General features: G+C 56.4%; 1 protein-coding gene across 1 annotated transcript in view; it reads right to left on the reverse strand.

The window, feature by feature from the left end:
- The window catches only part of LOC107050768 (histone-lysine N-methyltransferase SETD1A-like), a 56506-nt gene that overhangs the window by 38742 nt on the left and 918 nt on the right, over nucleotides 1–16846 (reverse strand). Inside the window, exons 2-11 of the mRNA XM_040656835.2 lie at nucleotides 12314–12466; nucleotides 11817–11915; nucleotides 9627–9897; nucleotides 9427–9533; nucleotides 8539–8717; nucleotides 5662–6499; nucleotides 4381–4604; nucleotides 3793–3988; nucleotides 3523–3666; nucleotides 2947–3034 (exon numbers count right to left, since the gene is read on the reverse strand). Of these exons, the coding sequence (XP_040512769.1) occupies nucleotides 2947–3034; nucleotides 3523–3666; nucleotides 3793–3988; nucleotides 4381–4604; nucleotides 5662–6499; nucleotides 8539–8717; nucleotides 9427–9533; nucleotides 9627–9897; nucleotides 11817–11915; nucleotides 12314–12451 (2284 nt within the window). The 5' untranslated portion in view covers nucleotides 12452–12466. The remainder of the gene's footprint in view (nucleotides 1–2946; nucleotides 3035–3522; nucleotides 3667–3792; nucleotides 3989–4380; nucleotides 4605–5661; nucleotides 6500–8538; nucleotides 8718–9426; nucleotides 9534–9626; nucleotides 9898–11816; nucleotides 11916–12313; nucleotides 12467–16846) is intronic.

Consider the following 16846-nt stretch of genomic DNA (forward strand, 5'->3'; position numbering starts at 1 on the left):
GGGGTCTTTGTCTGGGGGGGGCACAAAGGGTGATGGTAATTGGGGGGGTCTTTGTCTGGGGGGGGGCACAAAGGGTGACAGTAAATGGGGGGGCGTCTTTGGGGGGGGCTCAGAGGGTGACAGCAATTGGGGGGGCACAGAGGGTGACAGTAATTGGGGGGGGGTCTTTGGGGGGAGCACAGAGGGGGACAGTAATTGGAGGAGGTCTTTGGGGGAGCACAGAGGGTGATGGTAATTGGGGGGGGGTCTTTGGGGGGGCTCAGAGGGTAACAGCAATTGGGGGGGGCAGAAAGGGTGACAGTAATTGGGGGGGGTCTTTGTGTGGGGGGGCAAAAAGGGTGACAGTAATTGGGGGGGGTCTTTGTCTGGGGGGGCACAAAGGGTGACAGTAATTGCGGGGGACCTTGGGGGGGGCACAGAGGGGGACAGTAACGGGGGGGCGTCTTTGGGGGGGCTCAGAGGGTGACGGTAATTGGGGGGGGGTCTTTGTCTGGGGGGGGGCTCAGAGGGTGACAGTAACGGGGGGGGTCTTTGGGGGGAGCACAGAGGGGGACAGTAATTGGAGAAGGTCTTTGGGGGAGCACAGAGGGTGATGGTAATTGGGGGGGGTCTTTGTCTGGGGGGGGCACAGAGGGTGACAGTAAATGGGAGGGCGTCTTTGGGGGGGGCTCAGAGGGTGACAGTAATTGGGGGGGCAAAAAGGGTGACAGTAATTGGGGGGGGTCTTTGTGTGGGGGGGCACAAAGGGTGACAGTAATTGGGGGGGACCTTGGGGGGGGCACAGAGGGGGACGGTAATGGGGGGGCGTCTTTGGGGGGGCTCAGAGGGTGACGGTAATTGGGGGGGGTCTTTGTCTGGGGGGGGCTCAGAGGGTGACAGTAATTGGGGGGGGTCTTTGGGGGGGGCTCAGAGGGTGACAGTAATTGGAGGGGCGTCTTTGGGGGGGGCACAAAGGGTGACGGTAATTGGGGGGGGGTCTTTGTGTAGGGGGGGCTCAGAGGGTAACAGCAATTGGGGGGGCACAGAGGGGGACAGTAATTGGGGGGGTCTTTGGGGGGGCACACAGAGGGGGACAGTAATTGGGGGCGTCTTTGGGGGGGGCTCAGAGGGTGACAGTAACTGGGGGGGTCTTTGGGGGGGGCCCGGCGAGCTGTAGGAGCAGGGGGGTGGTTTGGGGGGGTTACTTTTTTTGGGGGGGGGGTGTTGAAGGGAGAATTGGGGGTGGGATTTGGGGCCATTGGAGGGGATTTGGGGCCATTTTGGGGGCATTTGGGGTTATTTTGGGGGCATTTGGGGTTATTTGGGGCCATTTGGGGTTATTTGGGGCCATTTTGGGGCCATTCTGACCATTGAAGGACCATTTTGGGGCCAATTTGACCATTTTAGGGCCATTTAGGGCCACGTTGGGGCTATTTTAGGGCCATTTTAGACCATTTTGGGGCATTATTGGACCGATTTGGGTCCACTTAGGGCCACCCTGGGGCTATTTTGGGCCATTTTAGGACCATTTTGGGGTTATTTGGGGCCATTTTAAGGCCATTCGGGACCATTTGGGGCCACATTGAGGCCATTTTGGGTCCATTTCAGACTATTTTGGGGCCATTTGGGGCCATTTTGGACCATTTAAGGGCCATTTTGACCATTTAAGGGCCATTTAGGGCCATATTGGACCATTTGGGGCCATTTTGACCATTGAAAGACCATTTGGGGACCAATTTGACCATTTAAGGGCCATTTGGGGCCATTTTGGACAATTTCGGGTCCATTTTGACCATTTTAGGGCCATTTAGGGCCACGTTGGGGGTATTCTAGGGCCATTTTGACCATTTTAGGGCCATTTAGGGCCATTTTAGGGCCATTCTGGACAATTTTGGGGCCATTTTGACCATGTAAGGATCATTTGGGGCCACGCTGAACCATTTTGGGTCCATTTTGACCATTTAAGGGCCATTTGGGACCATTTGGGGGCCATTTTGGACCATTTTAGGACCATTTAGGGCCACGTTAGGAGTATTCTAGGGCCATTTTGACCATGTAAGGATTATTTGGGGCCACGCTGAACCATTTTGGGTCCATTTTGACCATTTAAATGCCATTTGGGACCATTTGAGGGCCATTTTGTCCATTTTAGGACCATTTAGGGCCACACTGGCTATATTCTAGGGCCATTTTGACCATTTTAGGGCCATTTAGGGCCATTTTAGGGCCATTCTGGACCATTTTGGGGCCATTTTGACCATGTAAGGGTCATTTGGGGCCACGCTGAACCATTTTGGGTCCATTTTGACCATTTAACGGCCATTTGGGGCCATTTTGGACAATTTCGGGTCCATTTTGACCATTTTAGGACCATTTAGGGCCACGTTGGGGGTATTCTAGGGCCATTTTGACCATTTTAGGGCCATTTAGGGCCATTTTAGGGCCATTCTGGACCATTTTGGGGCCATTTTGACCATTTAAGGGCCATTTGGGACCATTTGGGGGCCATTTTGGACCATTTTAGGACCATTTAGGGCCACGTTAGGAGTATTCTAGGGCCATTTTGACCATTTTAGGACCATTTAGGGCCATTTTAGGGCCATTCTGGACCATTTTGGGGCCATTTTGACCATTTAAGTATTATTTGGGGCCACGCTGAACCATTTTGGGTCCATTTTGACCATTTAAGTGCCATTTGGGACCATTTGGGGGCCATTTTGACCATTTTAGGGCCATTTAGGGCCATTTTAGGGCCATTTTGACCATGTAAGGGTCATTTGGGGCCACGTTGAACCATTTTGGGTCCATTTTGACCATTTAAGGGCCATTTGGGGCCATTTTGGACAATTTGGAGTCCATTTTGACCATTTTAGGGGCATTTAGGGCCACATTGGGGGTATTCTAGGGCCATTTTGACCATTTTAGGGCCATTTTAGGGCCATTCTGCGTCCCTCCATGCCCGCTCACCGTCCTCCTCCTCCTCGGGGGGGGTCGGCGGCCGCGGGCGCTTCTCCTCAGTGCCCTCCCCCAGCTCCGAGGGCTCCTTCCGCTTCACCTGGGGGGGGGTCGGGGGGTGTTGGGGGGCCAATGGGGCAGCAGGACCCCCCCCCAGAGCCCACACAAAGCCCTCCTTCCTCCAAATCCCCCATTACCACCCCAAACCCCTCCCAAATCCCCATAACCCCCCATTACCACCCCAAAACCCCCCTAAATCCCCCATAAACCCCCATTACCACCCCAAAACCCCCCTAAATCTCCCACTACCCCCCCAAATCCCCCACAACCACCCCGTTACCCCCTATAATCCCTGACTACCCCCCCAAATCCCCCATAACCACCCCATAACCCCCCCAAATCCCCCATAACCACCCCATAACCCTCCAAGTCCACCACAACCACCCCAAAGCCCCCCCAAATCCCCCATAACCACCCCCAAAACTCCCCCAAATCCCCCATAACCACCCCGTAACCCCCCCAAATCCCCCATAACCCCCCCCAACTCCCCCCCAAGGACCTCCATAAGCCCCCAAATCCCCCCCCCACCTTAAAGGAGGGCAGCCTCAGTGCCCCCCGCAGCCCCGCGCCGCCCCCCCGGGCCCACTCCACCAAGGAGAGCAGCGCCGGGGGCTCCTTTGGCCTCATGCGCTCCTTCTCCTCCTCCTTCAGCCTCGCCGCGCTCTGAAACGGCTGGAGACGGGAAAAGGGGGGGGGGGGGGTGGATAACACACCTTAACACCCCCCCAAAAAAGACCCCAAAGCTTTCAGGGGGGGGTCCTGAGGGATAAGGGGGGGTCCTGGGGGGGGGTCTCAGACCTTGACCTGCTCCTCTTTGCGCTCCCACCAGGCGTCGAAGGCGCGGAAGGCGACGTTCTCCACCATCTTCCGGTTGAGGTCGCGCTGCATGGTGGCCTTCATCTCCTGCACCAACGCCGCCAGCACCCCCTCCACCGGACCCCCCCCCCCCGCCGCCAAAAGGGGAACCCCCCCCACCGCCGGGACCCCCCCCCGGGGTCAGGTGGGGGCTGAGGGGGTTAAAAGAGTGAGGGTGTAACGGGGGGAGGTGGGGGAGGGGGGGGTCGGTACCCGGGGGGCGGTCGTCGCCGGGGGGGTAATGGGGGGCGAAGGGGAAATGGGGGTGGGGGGGAGGAGGGGGGCAATAAGCGCCGTAATGGGGGGGGGTGAATTTGGCACCGGGGGGGCGCAGGCGGCCCAGCAAAGGGAAGGAGGAGGGGGAGGAAGAGGAGGAGGAGGAAGGAGGGGGGGTTTGGGAGGCGGCCCCCCCTCCCCAGCGGCCCCCCAGGCGGCCCAGCAGTTCGTAGAGGGCGGGGGGGGGACCCTGAGAGCCAAAATCACTCAGGGGGCGCGGGGGGGGGAAATCGGGGTCGGCTGCGCCGCCCCCACCGCGGGGGGGGGGCAAAGAGACGGCCATGAGGGGTTGGGGGGCGGAGGGGAACGTCGGGGGGGTTTGGGGAGGGGGGGGCGGCTCCGGAGGGCGGGGAAAAGGGGAGGGGGGCAGAGGGGGGAGGCCCGGGGGGAGGGGGACGAAGTGGGGGGGGTCGGGAGGGGGGGGGGTCGTCGTCTTCTTCGGAGATTTCCATGTCCTCCCCTGAGGACGGCTGCGAGGCCTGGCGGGATGCGTTAATTAGCGGGGGGGTAATTAGTGGGAGGGTCTCTACGGGGCCTTGAAAGACCCCCCCCCCCCCTCAGGGGTCGCCAACTCAGACTGCTGCCCCCCTGATCCGACCCCACCCCCTCACCTCTCGGGATACCCCCCCATAGCCCCCACTTCACCCCACAGCCGACCCCCCCCCGCCCCCATTTTGCCCCATGCCCCCCCCCACAGACCCTCACTCCACCCCATAGGTGGAGCTCCTCCCTACACCCAATCTATGGGGGCAGCCCCACACCCCTACATTCCTTTATAGGGCCACCCCACGCCCCTAAACCTCCGCTATGGGGCAGCCCCACGCCCCCAGCCGCCACTATGGGGCAGCCCCACGCCCCTAAACCTCCGCTATGGGGCAGCCCCCGCTATGGGGCAGCCCCACACGCCTAAACCTCCACTATGGGGCAGCCCCATGCCCCTAAACCTCCACTATGGGGCAGCCCCACCCCCCCAGCCCCCGCTATGGGGCAGCCCCACACGCCTAAACCTCCACTATGGGGCAGCCCCATGCCCCTAAACCTCCACTATGGGGCAGCCCCACCCCCCCAGCCCCCGCTATGGGGCAGCCCCACATGCCTAAACCTCCACTATGGGGCAGCCCCACGCCCCCAGCCCCCGCTATGGGGCAGCCCCACGCCCCCAGCCCCCGCTATGGGGCAGCCCCACGCCCCCAGCCCCCGCTATGGGGCAGCCCCACGCCCCTAAACCTCCACTATGGGGCAGCCCCACGCCCCCAGCCCCCGCTATGGGGCAGCCCCATGTCCCTAAATCTCCACTACGGGGCAGCCCCACGCCCCTAAACCTCCACTATGGGGCAGCCCCACCCCCCCAGCCCCCGCTATGGGGCAGCCCCACTCCCTGAGCCCCTGCTATGGGCAGCCCCACGCCCCTAAACCTCCACTACGGGCAGCCCCACGCCCCCAGCCCCCGCTATGGGGCAGCCCCACACCCCTAAACCTCCACTGTGGGGCAGCCCCACGCCCCCAGCCCCCGCTATGGGGCCTCCCCACACTCACCCTCTCCTGCCCGTTGGCTTTGGGGGACTCGGGGGGTCCGTCGGCCGCCCCCACATCCTCAAAACTGGCGGGGGGCGGTGGGGGCGGTGGGGGGGTGCAGGGCCCGTGGGGGTCCCCCTCCGCGCCCCCGGTTGTGCCTCCGGCGGTGGCGGTGCCGGCTCCGGTGGCGGCGGGCGCGGGGGCGGCTGCGGTGGTGCCGGCAGAGCCGCCCTCCTCCTCCTCCTCAGCGGCGAGGAAGGAGAACTTGGAGCGCTGTTCTTTGAGCAAGGCCTCGATGCGGGAATCCAGGCTGCTGTGCTGGGCGAAGGGAACGCTTTCGGGGGTGTTTTCGGGGGCGGGAGAACCCCCCCTGGGTGGCGGTGGTGGCGGCGGCGGCGGTGGCGGCGGAGGTTCGGTGACGACGGGCGGCGGTTCGGCGGGCGGTTCGGCGCCGGGCTCGGCCGGAGCCAGCAGTTCGGTGGGGGGCAGAGCGTTGGCGGCGAAGGTCTCGGCGGCCGGAAGGAGGCGGAAGTCGGGGTCGGCGGGCGGCGGGGCGGCGTAGAAGGGGTCGGAGGGAGGTTGGGGGTAGGAGGACGGGGGGGTGGGGAGGGAGGAGGAGGACGGAGGGGTGCTGTCGTCGTCGCGGGGGGCGCGGAGGCGGGTGGGGAAGGCGTCGTCGGGGCGGCGGTGCGAAGAGGAGGAGGAGGAGGAGGAGGAAGAGGAGGAGGAGGAGGAAGGCAGGCGGGCGTCGGCGGAGGCGTGGCGCTGGTAGCGGCTGTAGGGCAGGTAGGGCTCGGTGGGGCGGAAGGGGGTGGGGGGGGCGCGGCGGGGGTAGAAGGGGTCGGTGGGGAAGGGGAGTCTGTGGGGGAAGGGGGGGGGGGGGGTCAGTGCAGTCAGCGGGCGATTGCCGAGCAGCTGAGACCCAACTACAAACCAACCAGGACCCAACGAGACCCCAAATACACTACGACCCAACCAAGACCCAACTACAACCCAACCAGGACCCAACAAAACCCTAAATACAACTACAACCCAACCGCAACCCAACCACAGCCCAACTACAACCCAACCAACACCCAACATGATCCCAAACCCAACTACAACTCAACCACAACCCAACCACAGCCCAACCACAACCTAACCAACATACAACACCACCCCAAACCCAACTACAACCCAACCAAAACGCAACCGCAGCCCAACTACAACCCAACCAACACCCAACACAACCCCAAACCCAACTACAACCCAACCACAGCCCAACCACAGCCCAACTACAACCTAACCAACATCCAATACAACCCCAAACCCAACTACAACCCAACCACAACCCAACCAGAATCCAACCACAGCCCAACTACAACCCCACCAACACCCAACATGACCCAAACCCAACTACAACTCAACCACAACCCACCCAACCACTGCCCACCTACAACGTGACCAGGACCCAACAAGACCCCAAATACAACTACAACCCAACCACAACCCAACCGCAGCCCAACTACAACCTAACCAACATCCAATACAACCCCAAACCCAACTACAACCCAACCACAGCCCAACCACAGCCCACCTACAACGCAACCAACACCCAACACAACCCCAAACCCAACCACAACCCAACCAGAATCCAACCTCAACCCAACCACAGCCCAACTACAACCCAACCAACACCCAACATGACCCAAACCCAACTACAACTCAACCACAACCCAACCACTGCCCACCTACAACGTGACCAGGACCCAACAAGACCCCAAATACAACTACAACCCAACCAGAACCCAACCGCAGCCCAACTACAATCCAACCAACACCCAACATGACCCAAACCCAACTACAACTCAACCACAACCCAACCACTGCCCACCTACAACGTGACCAGGACCCAACAAGACCCCAAATACAACTACAACCCAACCAGAACCCAACCGCAGCCCAACTACAATCCAACCAACACCCAACATGACCCAAACCCAACTACAACTCAACCACAACCCAACCACTGCCCACCTACAACGTGACCAGAACCCAACAAGACCCCAAATACAACTACAACCCAACCGCAGTCCAACTACAACCCAACCAACACCCAATACAACCCCAAACCCAACTACAACCCAACCACAACCCAACCACTGCCCACCTACAACGTGACCAGGACCCAACAAGACCCCACATACAACTACAACCCAACCACAACCCAACCGCAGCCCAACTACAACCTAACCAACATCCAATACAACCCCAAACCCAACCAGAACCAAACCACAGCCCAACCACAGCCCACCTACAACGCAACCAACACCCAACACAACCCCAAACCCAACCACAACCCAACCAGAATCCAACCTCAACTCAACCACAGCCCAACCACAGTCCAACTACAACCCAACCAACACCCAACACGACCCCAAACCCAACTACAACTCAACCACAACCCAACCACTGCCCACCTACAACGTGACCAGGACCCAACAAGACCCCAAATACAACTACAACCCAACCAGAACCAAACCGCAGTCCAACTACAACCCAACCAACACCCAACATGACCCAAACCCAACTACAACTCAACCACAACCCAACCACTGCCCACCTACAACGTGACCAGGACCCAACAAGACCCCAAATACAACTACAACCCAACCAGAACCCAACCGCAGCCCAACTACAATCCAACCAACACCCAACATGACCCCAAACCCAACTACAACCCAACCACAACCCAACCGCAGCCCAACTACAACCCCAAACCCAACTACAGCCCAACCAAACCCCAACCGCAGCCCAACCACAACACCACCCCAAACCCCAACCGTAACAAACCTCCCCAAGCCCCCCACCACTGTGTGGCTCCCCCCCCTACAACTGCACCTCCACCGCGTGCCCTACCTGCCAGCGTAGGTGGGGTCCTGGGTGTAGGCGGCCCCACGGGTGCTGTAGGGGGTCCCCGGGGGGGGGAAGGAGCCATAGCCCCCCGTGGGGGGCTCAGGGGTGCCGTTGCCAGGGGTGGAGCCGGCGCCGGTGCTGCCGTAGGCGCTGTCAGCCGAGTGGCGCCGCCGCGATTCAGGCTGAGGGGGGGGAAAACAGGGAGAGTTGCGGGGTGGGGGGCTTCAGAACAGCCCCACAGTAGGAAAGGGGGTGGGGGGAACAGCCTGAAACGGCACCGGGGGGGATGGGGGACATCAAAATAGAACCATAGGGGGTCATGCGGGGAGGGGAGACCCACCCCCAGCTCCCAAAATGGCCACCCAGCCCCTATAGGACCCTCCCCCCAGCCCCCAAAATACAACCCCAGCCTCAAAAGGACCCCTCCCCCCACCAGCCCCCAAAGGACCTTCCCCAGCCCCAAAAGGACCCCCTCCCCCAGCCCCAAAAGGACCCCCCCCCCCCCATAGAACTCCAGCCCCTGAAGGGAACCCCCTCCCAGCCCCCAAAATATCCTTCATAACTCTAAAACCCCCCCACCCCCAAACCTCCTTTTTTTAGAGTTTTTATCTCTGCATAATTCCCCCACACTGTCCCCAAAGATCAAAGCTTCAGCCCCAAAAACACCTCCCCCCACCCCAAAAAAAACCCCCCAGCCCCCAAATCCCATTTTTAGGCCCTTTTTTCACCATACTTCCTCCATCTTGTCCCCCATGACCAACGCTTCAGCACCAAAAGGACCCCCCAGCCCCAAAAAGACACTCTCCAGACCCCAGGCAGATCCCTCCATCCCCAAAACAATCCCCCCCCGACCCCCAAATCCCATTTTTTAGGGTTTTCCTCCCCCCGTACCACCTCAGCCTTTTCCCCTCCACTTGGTGTCTTGCCGCCGGTGGGCACAGTTTGCGGCGTGTAGGCCCCATTGACGATCAACTCATAGTACTTCATCCTCTGCTGCCCTACGGGGGAAATTTAAGAGCTTTTGGGGTCCGGCACTGCAAGAAACCCCCCCCCCAAAAAACCCCAATGAGTGAGGGAGGGGAAATGCTGACCCTTGATGTCCAGCTGGACGTGGATGACGTTGCCCATCACCGGCGTGTTGTGGAGGTGTTTGACCGTCTCCTTGGCTCCGCGGGTGCTGGCGAAGAGGACGCGCGCCAAGCCCAGGTGCTTTCGGGTTTTGGGGTGGTGGAGGATCTCCACCTCTTCCACTTCGCCGTATTTTCGGCACATCTCGGCCAAAAAGGGCTCCCGGACGTTGTCGTTCAGGCGGGCGAAGGTCACTTCTTTCAATGGGATTTGGCCGACGTAGAACTCGTCCAGCTGCGCCCCAAAAGGAAGGGAGAGTTGGAAAAAGGCACCCACATGGCCCCAAAAATCATTGGGATGGAGCTGAAGGTATTGAGATGGCCTCCAAACTGACCCCAAAGCCACCGAGATGGATCCAAAGGCACTGAGATGGATCCAAAGGCATTGAGATGGATCCAAAGGCATTGAGATGGATCCAAAGGCATTGAGATGGTCTCCAAATCGACCCCAAAGCCACCGAGATGGATCCAAAGGCACTGAGATGGCCCCCAAATCGACCCCAAAGCCACTGAGATGGATCCAAAGGCATTGAGATGGCCCCCAAATCGACCCCAAAGCCACCGAGATGGATCCAAAGGCATTGAAATGGCCCCCAAACCACCCACAAAGTCACTCAGATGGCCTCAAAGCCACTGAGATGGATCCAAAGGCATTCAGATGGCCCCCAAATTGACCCCAAAGCCACCGAGATGGATCCAAAGGCATTCAGATGGCCCCCAAACTACCCACAAAGTCACTGAGAGGGATCCAAAGGCATTGAGATGGCCCCCAAACTAACCCCAAAACCACTGAGATGGATCCAAAGGCATTGAAATGGCCCCCAAACTAACCCCAAAGCCACTGAGAGGGATCCAAAGGCATTGAAATGGCCTCCAAACTAACCCCAAAACCACTGAGATGGATCCAAAGGCATTCAGATGGCCCCCAAATCGACCCCAAAGCCACTGAGATGGATCCTAAGGCATTGAGATGGCCCCCAAACCACCCACAGAGTCACTGAGATGGCCTCAAAGCCACTGAGATGGATCCAAAGGCATTCAGATGGCCCCCAAATTGACCCCAAAGCCACTGAGATGGATCCAAAGGCATTGAAATGGCCCCCAAACCACCCACAAAGTCACTGAGAGAGATCCAAAGGCATTGAGATGGCCCCCAAACTAACCCCAAAACCACTGAGATGGATCCAAAGGCATTGAAATGGCCCCCAAACTAACCCCAAAACCACTGAGATGGATCCAAAGGCATTCAGATGGCCCCCAAATCGACCCCAAAGCCATTGAGATGGATCCTAAGGCATTGAGATGGCCCCCAAACCAACCCCAAAGCCACTGAGGGACACCCAGATGGCCCCAAAGTCATCAGGATGGATCCAAAGGCATTGAAATGGCCCCCAAACCGACCCCGATGCCACTGAGCTGACCCCAAAGTCATTGAGGTGGCCCCAAAGTCAATTTCAAAGCCATTGAGATGGCCCCAAAGCCATTGAGGTGGCCTCCAAGCCAACCCCAAAGCAACTGAGATGGCGCCAAAGCGACTGAAATGGGCCCAAAGCCATTGAGATGGCCCCAAAGGCATTAAAATGGCCTCTAAACCAAACCCAGAGGCATTGAGATGACCTTCAAACCAACTCCAAAGCCACTGAGATGGCTCCAAAGCCGACCCCCCCAATAATAACACCACCAAGATGCTCTTAAAGCTGATTTCTACATCCCCAAAGGCACCAAGGGGGTCCCAAAGTCATTGAAATGAACCCAAGATCAATTCCAAAAGCATTAACATGGATCTAAGTCAACTTCAAAGCCATTGAAACGAACCCAAAGTCATTGAAATAACCTGAAAATCAACTGCAAAGCCATTGAGAAGAACCCAAAATCATTAAAATGACCCCAAGATCAACTTCAAAGCCACTGAGATGGACCCGAATCAATCCCAAAGCCATTCAGGTGACCCCAAAGTCATTGAAATGACCCCAAGATCAACTCCAAAGCCACTGAGATGGACCCGAATCAATCCCAAAGCCATTCAGGTGACCCCAAAGTCATTGAAATGATCCCAAGATCAACTCCAAAGCCACTGAGATGACCCCAAACCCACCCCCGATGCCCCCAGAGCCACCCAGGAGAGCCCAACGCCGACGCCCCCCACGAGCTCACCTTGAACTTGGGGACGGGCAAGGAGAGGTCGCGGTGCTTGGACCAGATGCGGCGTGGTCGGGGGTCCCGCACGTCGCCTTCGGGGCGGTACCCGGAGTCCTGGGGGGGTGCAACACCCACAGATGGGGCCCGGAAGCACTCCCAGCTGCCTCCAGCCCCACACTGTAGGCTTCCCTACGGCTCTGGATTCCATTCCAGGCCTATGGGGTGCGCCCACACCATGGGAAGGCTCGGAGGATCCAAACTCTCAACCCCAAAATACCCCAAAATCCACACTTGTGGGGCACCCCACGCACTACTGATGTTACAGCGTGCTCGGGAGACACCTACGGGGCACCCCACACCACTTACAGGGCTGGATTCCCACTTTTCAAGCCCTTAACCCCCCACTATAACCCCCCAACCACCATAACACAGCCAATGGGTGACTCCAAGGCCTGGGAGAGGGGGTGTTCGTTAGCGGGCCGCTCGTTAACGAGGCTCATTAGGGCACTCACGGGGACGCTGAAGTGGACGCCATCGTAGCGGTAGACCTTCTGGGGGGCGCGGCGCAGAGCAGGGTCCACCACCAGCTTGTAGCTGCGCCACGGCACGCTGGGGGGACGCTGGCTCTCACCCCCCACCTCCGGCTCCATTCTGCCTCATTGACACTGGGAAAGGGGTACAGGGGGGGTCAGAGTGCCCCTAATTCCCCCTCAACCCCCCCCGTGTCCCCCCAGCCACCCCTGGCACCTCACAACCCCAAATGCACCCAACGTATTTCAGGACCACCCCAAAGTGCTCCAAAACCTCTATAAAAATATCACAAACGCCCCAAAAGTACTCAAATTACCCATAAAACATTCCAAATCGCTTTCAGTACATCTCAAAGCCACCTCAAAGCGCCTCTCAACGATGAGGACACCCCAAAGGGTCCCAAAATCCACCACAACCACCCCGAATTCGTGCCCAAATCCCCCCAGTGACCCCAAAATGCCCCACAACCACCTCGAATTCATGCCAAAATGCTTCACATTGGCACCAGTGTCCCAAAATCACACAGATTCATCCCATAATGCCCTCAAATGCCCTACAGCCATCTCAAGGCATCCCAAATTCCTCTACAACCACCCCAAATTCATGCCAGAATGCCTCAAAACCACCCCAAAACGTCCTCCAGTAGCCCAGAGTGACCCCAAAGTGTCCCAAAATGCCCCCACAATCACTCCAAAATGCTTCAAATCCACCCTAAAATGCCCCAAAACCACCCCAAAATGTCCTTCAGTACAACAGCCACCTCAAAATGCCCCAAGACCACCCCAAAATGTCCTCCAGCACCTCAGAGCCACCCCCAGTCTCCCAAAACACCCCAAAGCCACCCTTACATGCCCCAAGAGCACCCCAAAATGCCCTCCAGTACCTCAGAGCCACCCCCGTGTCCCAAAACGCCCCACAGCCACCCCGAATTCATGTCAAAATGCCCCAGATCCGCCCCCAAATGCCCTTCAGTTTCCCAGAACCACCCCAAAACTGCCATATTTCCCCCGAATTTACCCATCTCCCTCCATGTTGAGCTCAGTTCCCTCCACCCCCCCCAAGCCCCCGTGCCCCATATTTCCCTCACAAACCCCACACATTCCTCTCATATCCCCCAGTTACCTCCATTCTCCCCCAAATTTACCACCCAACCCCCATATTTCCCCTCACTCCCATCCCATTTATCTCTGTTTCACCTCAAAAAACCCACATTCACCCCAAAACCCCCCAAATTCCCCTTCATTCTCCAATCCTTAACGCAAACCCCTCACATTTACCTCAACTGCCCCCAATTTATCTCAGTTCCCCCCAAATTTACCTCAACTTCACCCCAGAACTCCCATACTTACCCCAGAACCCCCACAACAATCTCAGCTCTCCTAATTCCACCCCATTCCCCCAAATCCACCTTACTTTTGCCTCAAAATGCCCACATTTACCCCAAAATACCCATAACTACTTCACACCTCCAAACTCACCGCAGTTTTACCTGAAGCTTCCAATATTTCTCTTAAAATGCCAGTATTTTAGGGGGAAACTGAGCTCAATTTACCTCAAATTTCCTTTAAAACCCGTAATATTTACCTCAGTTCCCCCAAATTCGCATTAGATTTACCCCAACATCCCCCATATTTACCTCAGTTTCCCCCATTTCCCTCAGCACCCCTCCACTTCCCTCACAGCCCCAAATTCACCCCAGTTATACCTCAGTTTTATCTCAAAACCTCAATATTTCCCTCAAAATCCTCACATTTACTTCAGCTTTACTCCAACCCACGTCAGTTTTGCCTCAAATCCCCAATTTTGATCCCAAATCCCCCATATTTCCCTCAAAATCCCCAATATTTACCTCAGCTTTCCCACCTCACACCTCAGTACCGCCATATCTCCCCTCACACCCCCAAATCCACCTCAGTTTCCCCCAAATTTCCCTCAGTTCTATCTCAAATCCTCCATATTTCCCTCAAAACCCCCACATTTACCTCAGTTTTTCTCCAATCCATGTCAGTTTTGCCTCAAATTCCCAATTTTGACCCCAAATCCCCCATATTTCCCTCAAAATCCCCAATATTTTCCTCAGCTTTCCCACTTCACCCCTCAGTACCACAATATCTCCCCTCACACTCCCAAATCCACCTCAGTCTCCCCCAAATTTTCCTCAGTTTTACCTCAAATACCCCATATTTCCCTCAAAACCCCCACATTTACCTCAGTTTCCCCCTCATTTCCCTCAGTTTTTCCTCAATTCCCCAATAATTACCCCAAAATACCCAATATTTACCTCAGTTTCCCCCATTTCCCTCAGCACCCCTCCACTTCCCTCACAGCCCCAAATTCACCCCAGTTATACCTCAGTTTTATCTCAAAACCTCAATATTTCCCTCAAAATCCTCACATTTACCTCAGTTTTTCTCCAATCCACGTCAGTTTTGCCTCAAATCCCCAATTTTGACCCCAAATCCCCCATATTTCCCTCAAAACCCCCACATTTACCTCAGCTTTCCCGCCTCACACCTCAGTACCTCCATATCTTCCCTTACACCCCCAAATCCGCCTCAGTTTCCCCCAAATTTCCCTCAGTTTTACCTCAAATACCCCATATTTCCCTCAAAACCCCCACATTTACCTCAGTTTCCCCCTCATTTCCCTCAGTTTTTCCTCAATTCCCCAAAAATTACCCAAAAATCCCCAATATTTACCTCAGCTTTCCCACTTCACCCCTCAGTACCGCCATATCTCCCCTCACGCCCCCAAATCCGCCTCAGTTTCCCCCAAATTTCCCTCAGTTTTACCTCAAATACCCCATATTTCCCTCAAAACCCCCAAATCTTCTTCAGTTTCCCACAAATCCACCTCAGTTCTACCTCAAATCCTCAACATTTACCCCAAAATCCCCCAAATTCACCTCAACACCCCCACATCTCCCCTCACAGCCCCAAATCCACCCCAGCTTCCCCCACATTCACCTCAGCTTTACCTCAAATCCCCCATATTTCCCTCAAAATCCCCAATATTCGCCTCAGTACCTGGGAATTTTACTCAGTTTTACCTCAAATCCCCACTATTTACCCCCAAATCTGCAGCATTTACCCCATTTTTCCCCTCCGTTTACCCCAACACCCCCACATTTCCCCTCACAGCCCCAAATCCATTTTGGTTTTACCTCAAATCCCCAATATTCACCTCAGCATCCCAGAATTCTTCTCAGCTTTACCTCAAATCCCCACTATTTATCCCAAATTCACCAATATTTACCCCATTTCCCCCTCCGTTTACCTCAGCACCCCCCACTCCTCCTCACATCCCCACATTTACCTCAGTTTCCCCCCAAATTCACCTCAGGTTTACCTCAAATCCTCAATATTTACCCCATTTTCCCCCCAATTCACCTCAGTTTTGTCTCAAATCCCCGCTATTTACCCCCAAATCCCCAATATTTATCTCATTTTCTGTCGTTTACCCCAACACCCCCATGTTTCCCCTCATGACCCCAAATCCACCCCAGTTTCCCCCACATTCACCTCAGTTTTATCTCAGATCCCCCACATTTACCCCAATCCCCCCCAATATTTACCTCAGATCCCCAAATCCACCCCATTTCCCTCCATTTCACCCCCACATCCCCCACATTTACCCCCAAAATTTACCTCAGAGCCCCCAAATTCCCCCAAATATTTACCTCAGATCCCCAAATTCCCCCCCATTCCCCCCAGTTTTACCTCACACCCCCCACATTTACCTCATTTCCCCCCCAATATTTACCTCAGATACCCCAAATCCCCCCATTTCCCCTCAGGTTTACCTCAGATCCCCACATGTACCCCAAATCCCCCCCAAAATTTACCTCAGATCCTCCAATTCACCCAATTTTCCCCCAGTCCCCCCACTTTTATCTCACATCCCCCACATTTACCCCATTTTCCCCCTAATATTTATCTCAGATCCCCTCATTCTACCCCATTTCCCCCCCATTTTACCTCACATCCCGACATTTACCTCATTTCCCCTCAATATTTGCCTCAGAAACCCCAAATCCCCCCATCTCCCCCCCAATATTTACCTCAGAACCCCCAAATTCACCCCATTTTACCCAATGCCCCCGTTTTGCCTCACATCCCCCACGTTTACCCCACTTATCCCCAACATTCACCTCACAACCCCCAAATTCTCCCTATTCCCCCCAACATTTACCTCAGACCCCAACATTTCCCCCATTTCCCCCCAGTTTTACCTCACATCTCCCACATTCACCTCATTCTCCTCCCAATATTTACCTCAGATCCCCACATTTCCCCCATTACCCCCCTATTTCCCCCCAGTTTTACCTCACATCCCCACATTTACCTCATTTCCCCCCAATATTTGCCTCAGAAGCCCCAAATCCCCCCACCTCCCCCCCAGTATTTACCTCAGAACCCCCAAATTCACCCCATTTTACCCAATGCCCCCCAGTTTTGCCTCACATCCCCCACGTTTACCCCACTTATCCCCAACATTCACCTCACAACCCCCAA

The sequence above is a fragment of the Gallus gallus genome (assembly GCF_016699485.2).
Source record: "Gallus gallus isolate bGalGal1 chromosome 36 unlocalized genomic scaffold, bGalGal1.mat.broiler.GRCg7b 36_unloc1, whole genome shotgun sequence".
Classification (NCBI taxonomy): domain Eukaryota; kingdom Metazoa; phylum Chordata; class Aves; order Galliformes; family Phasianidae; genus Gallus; species Gallus gallus.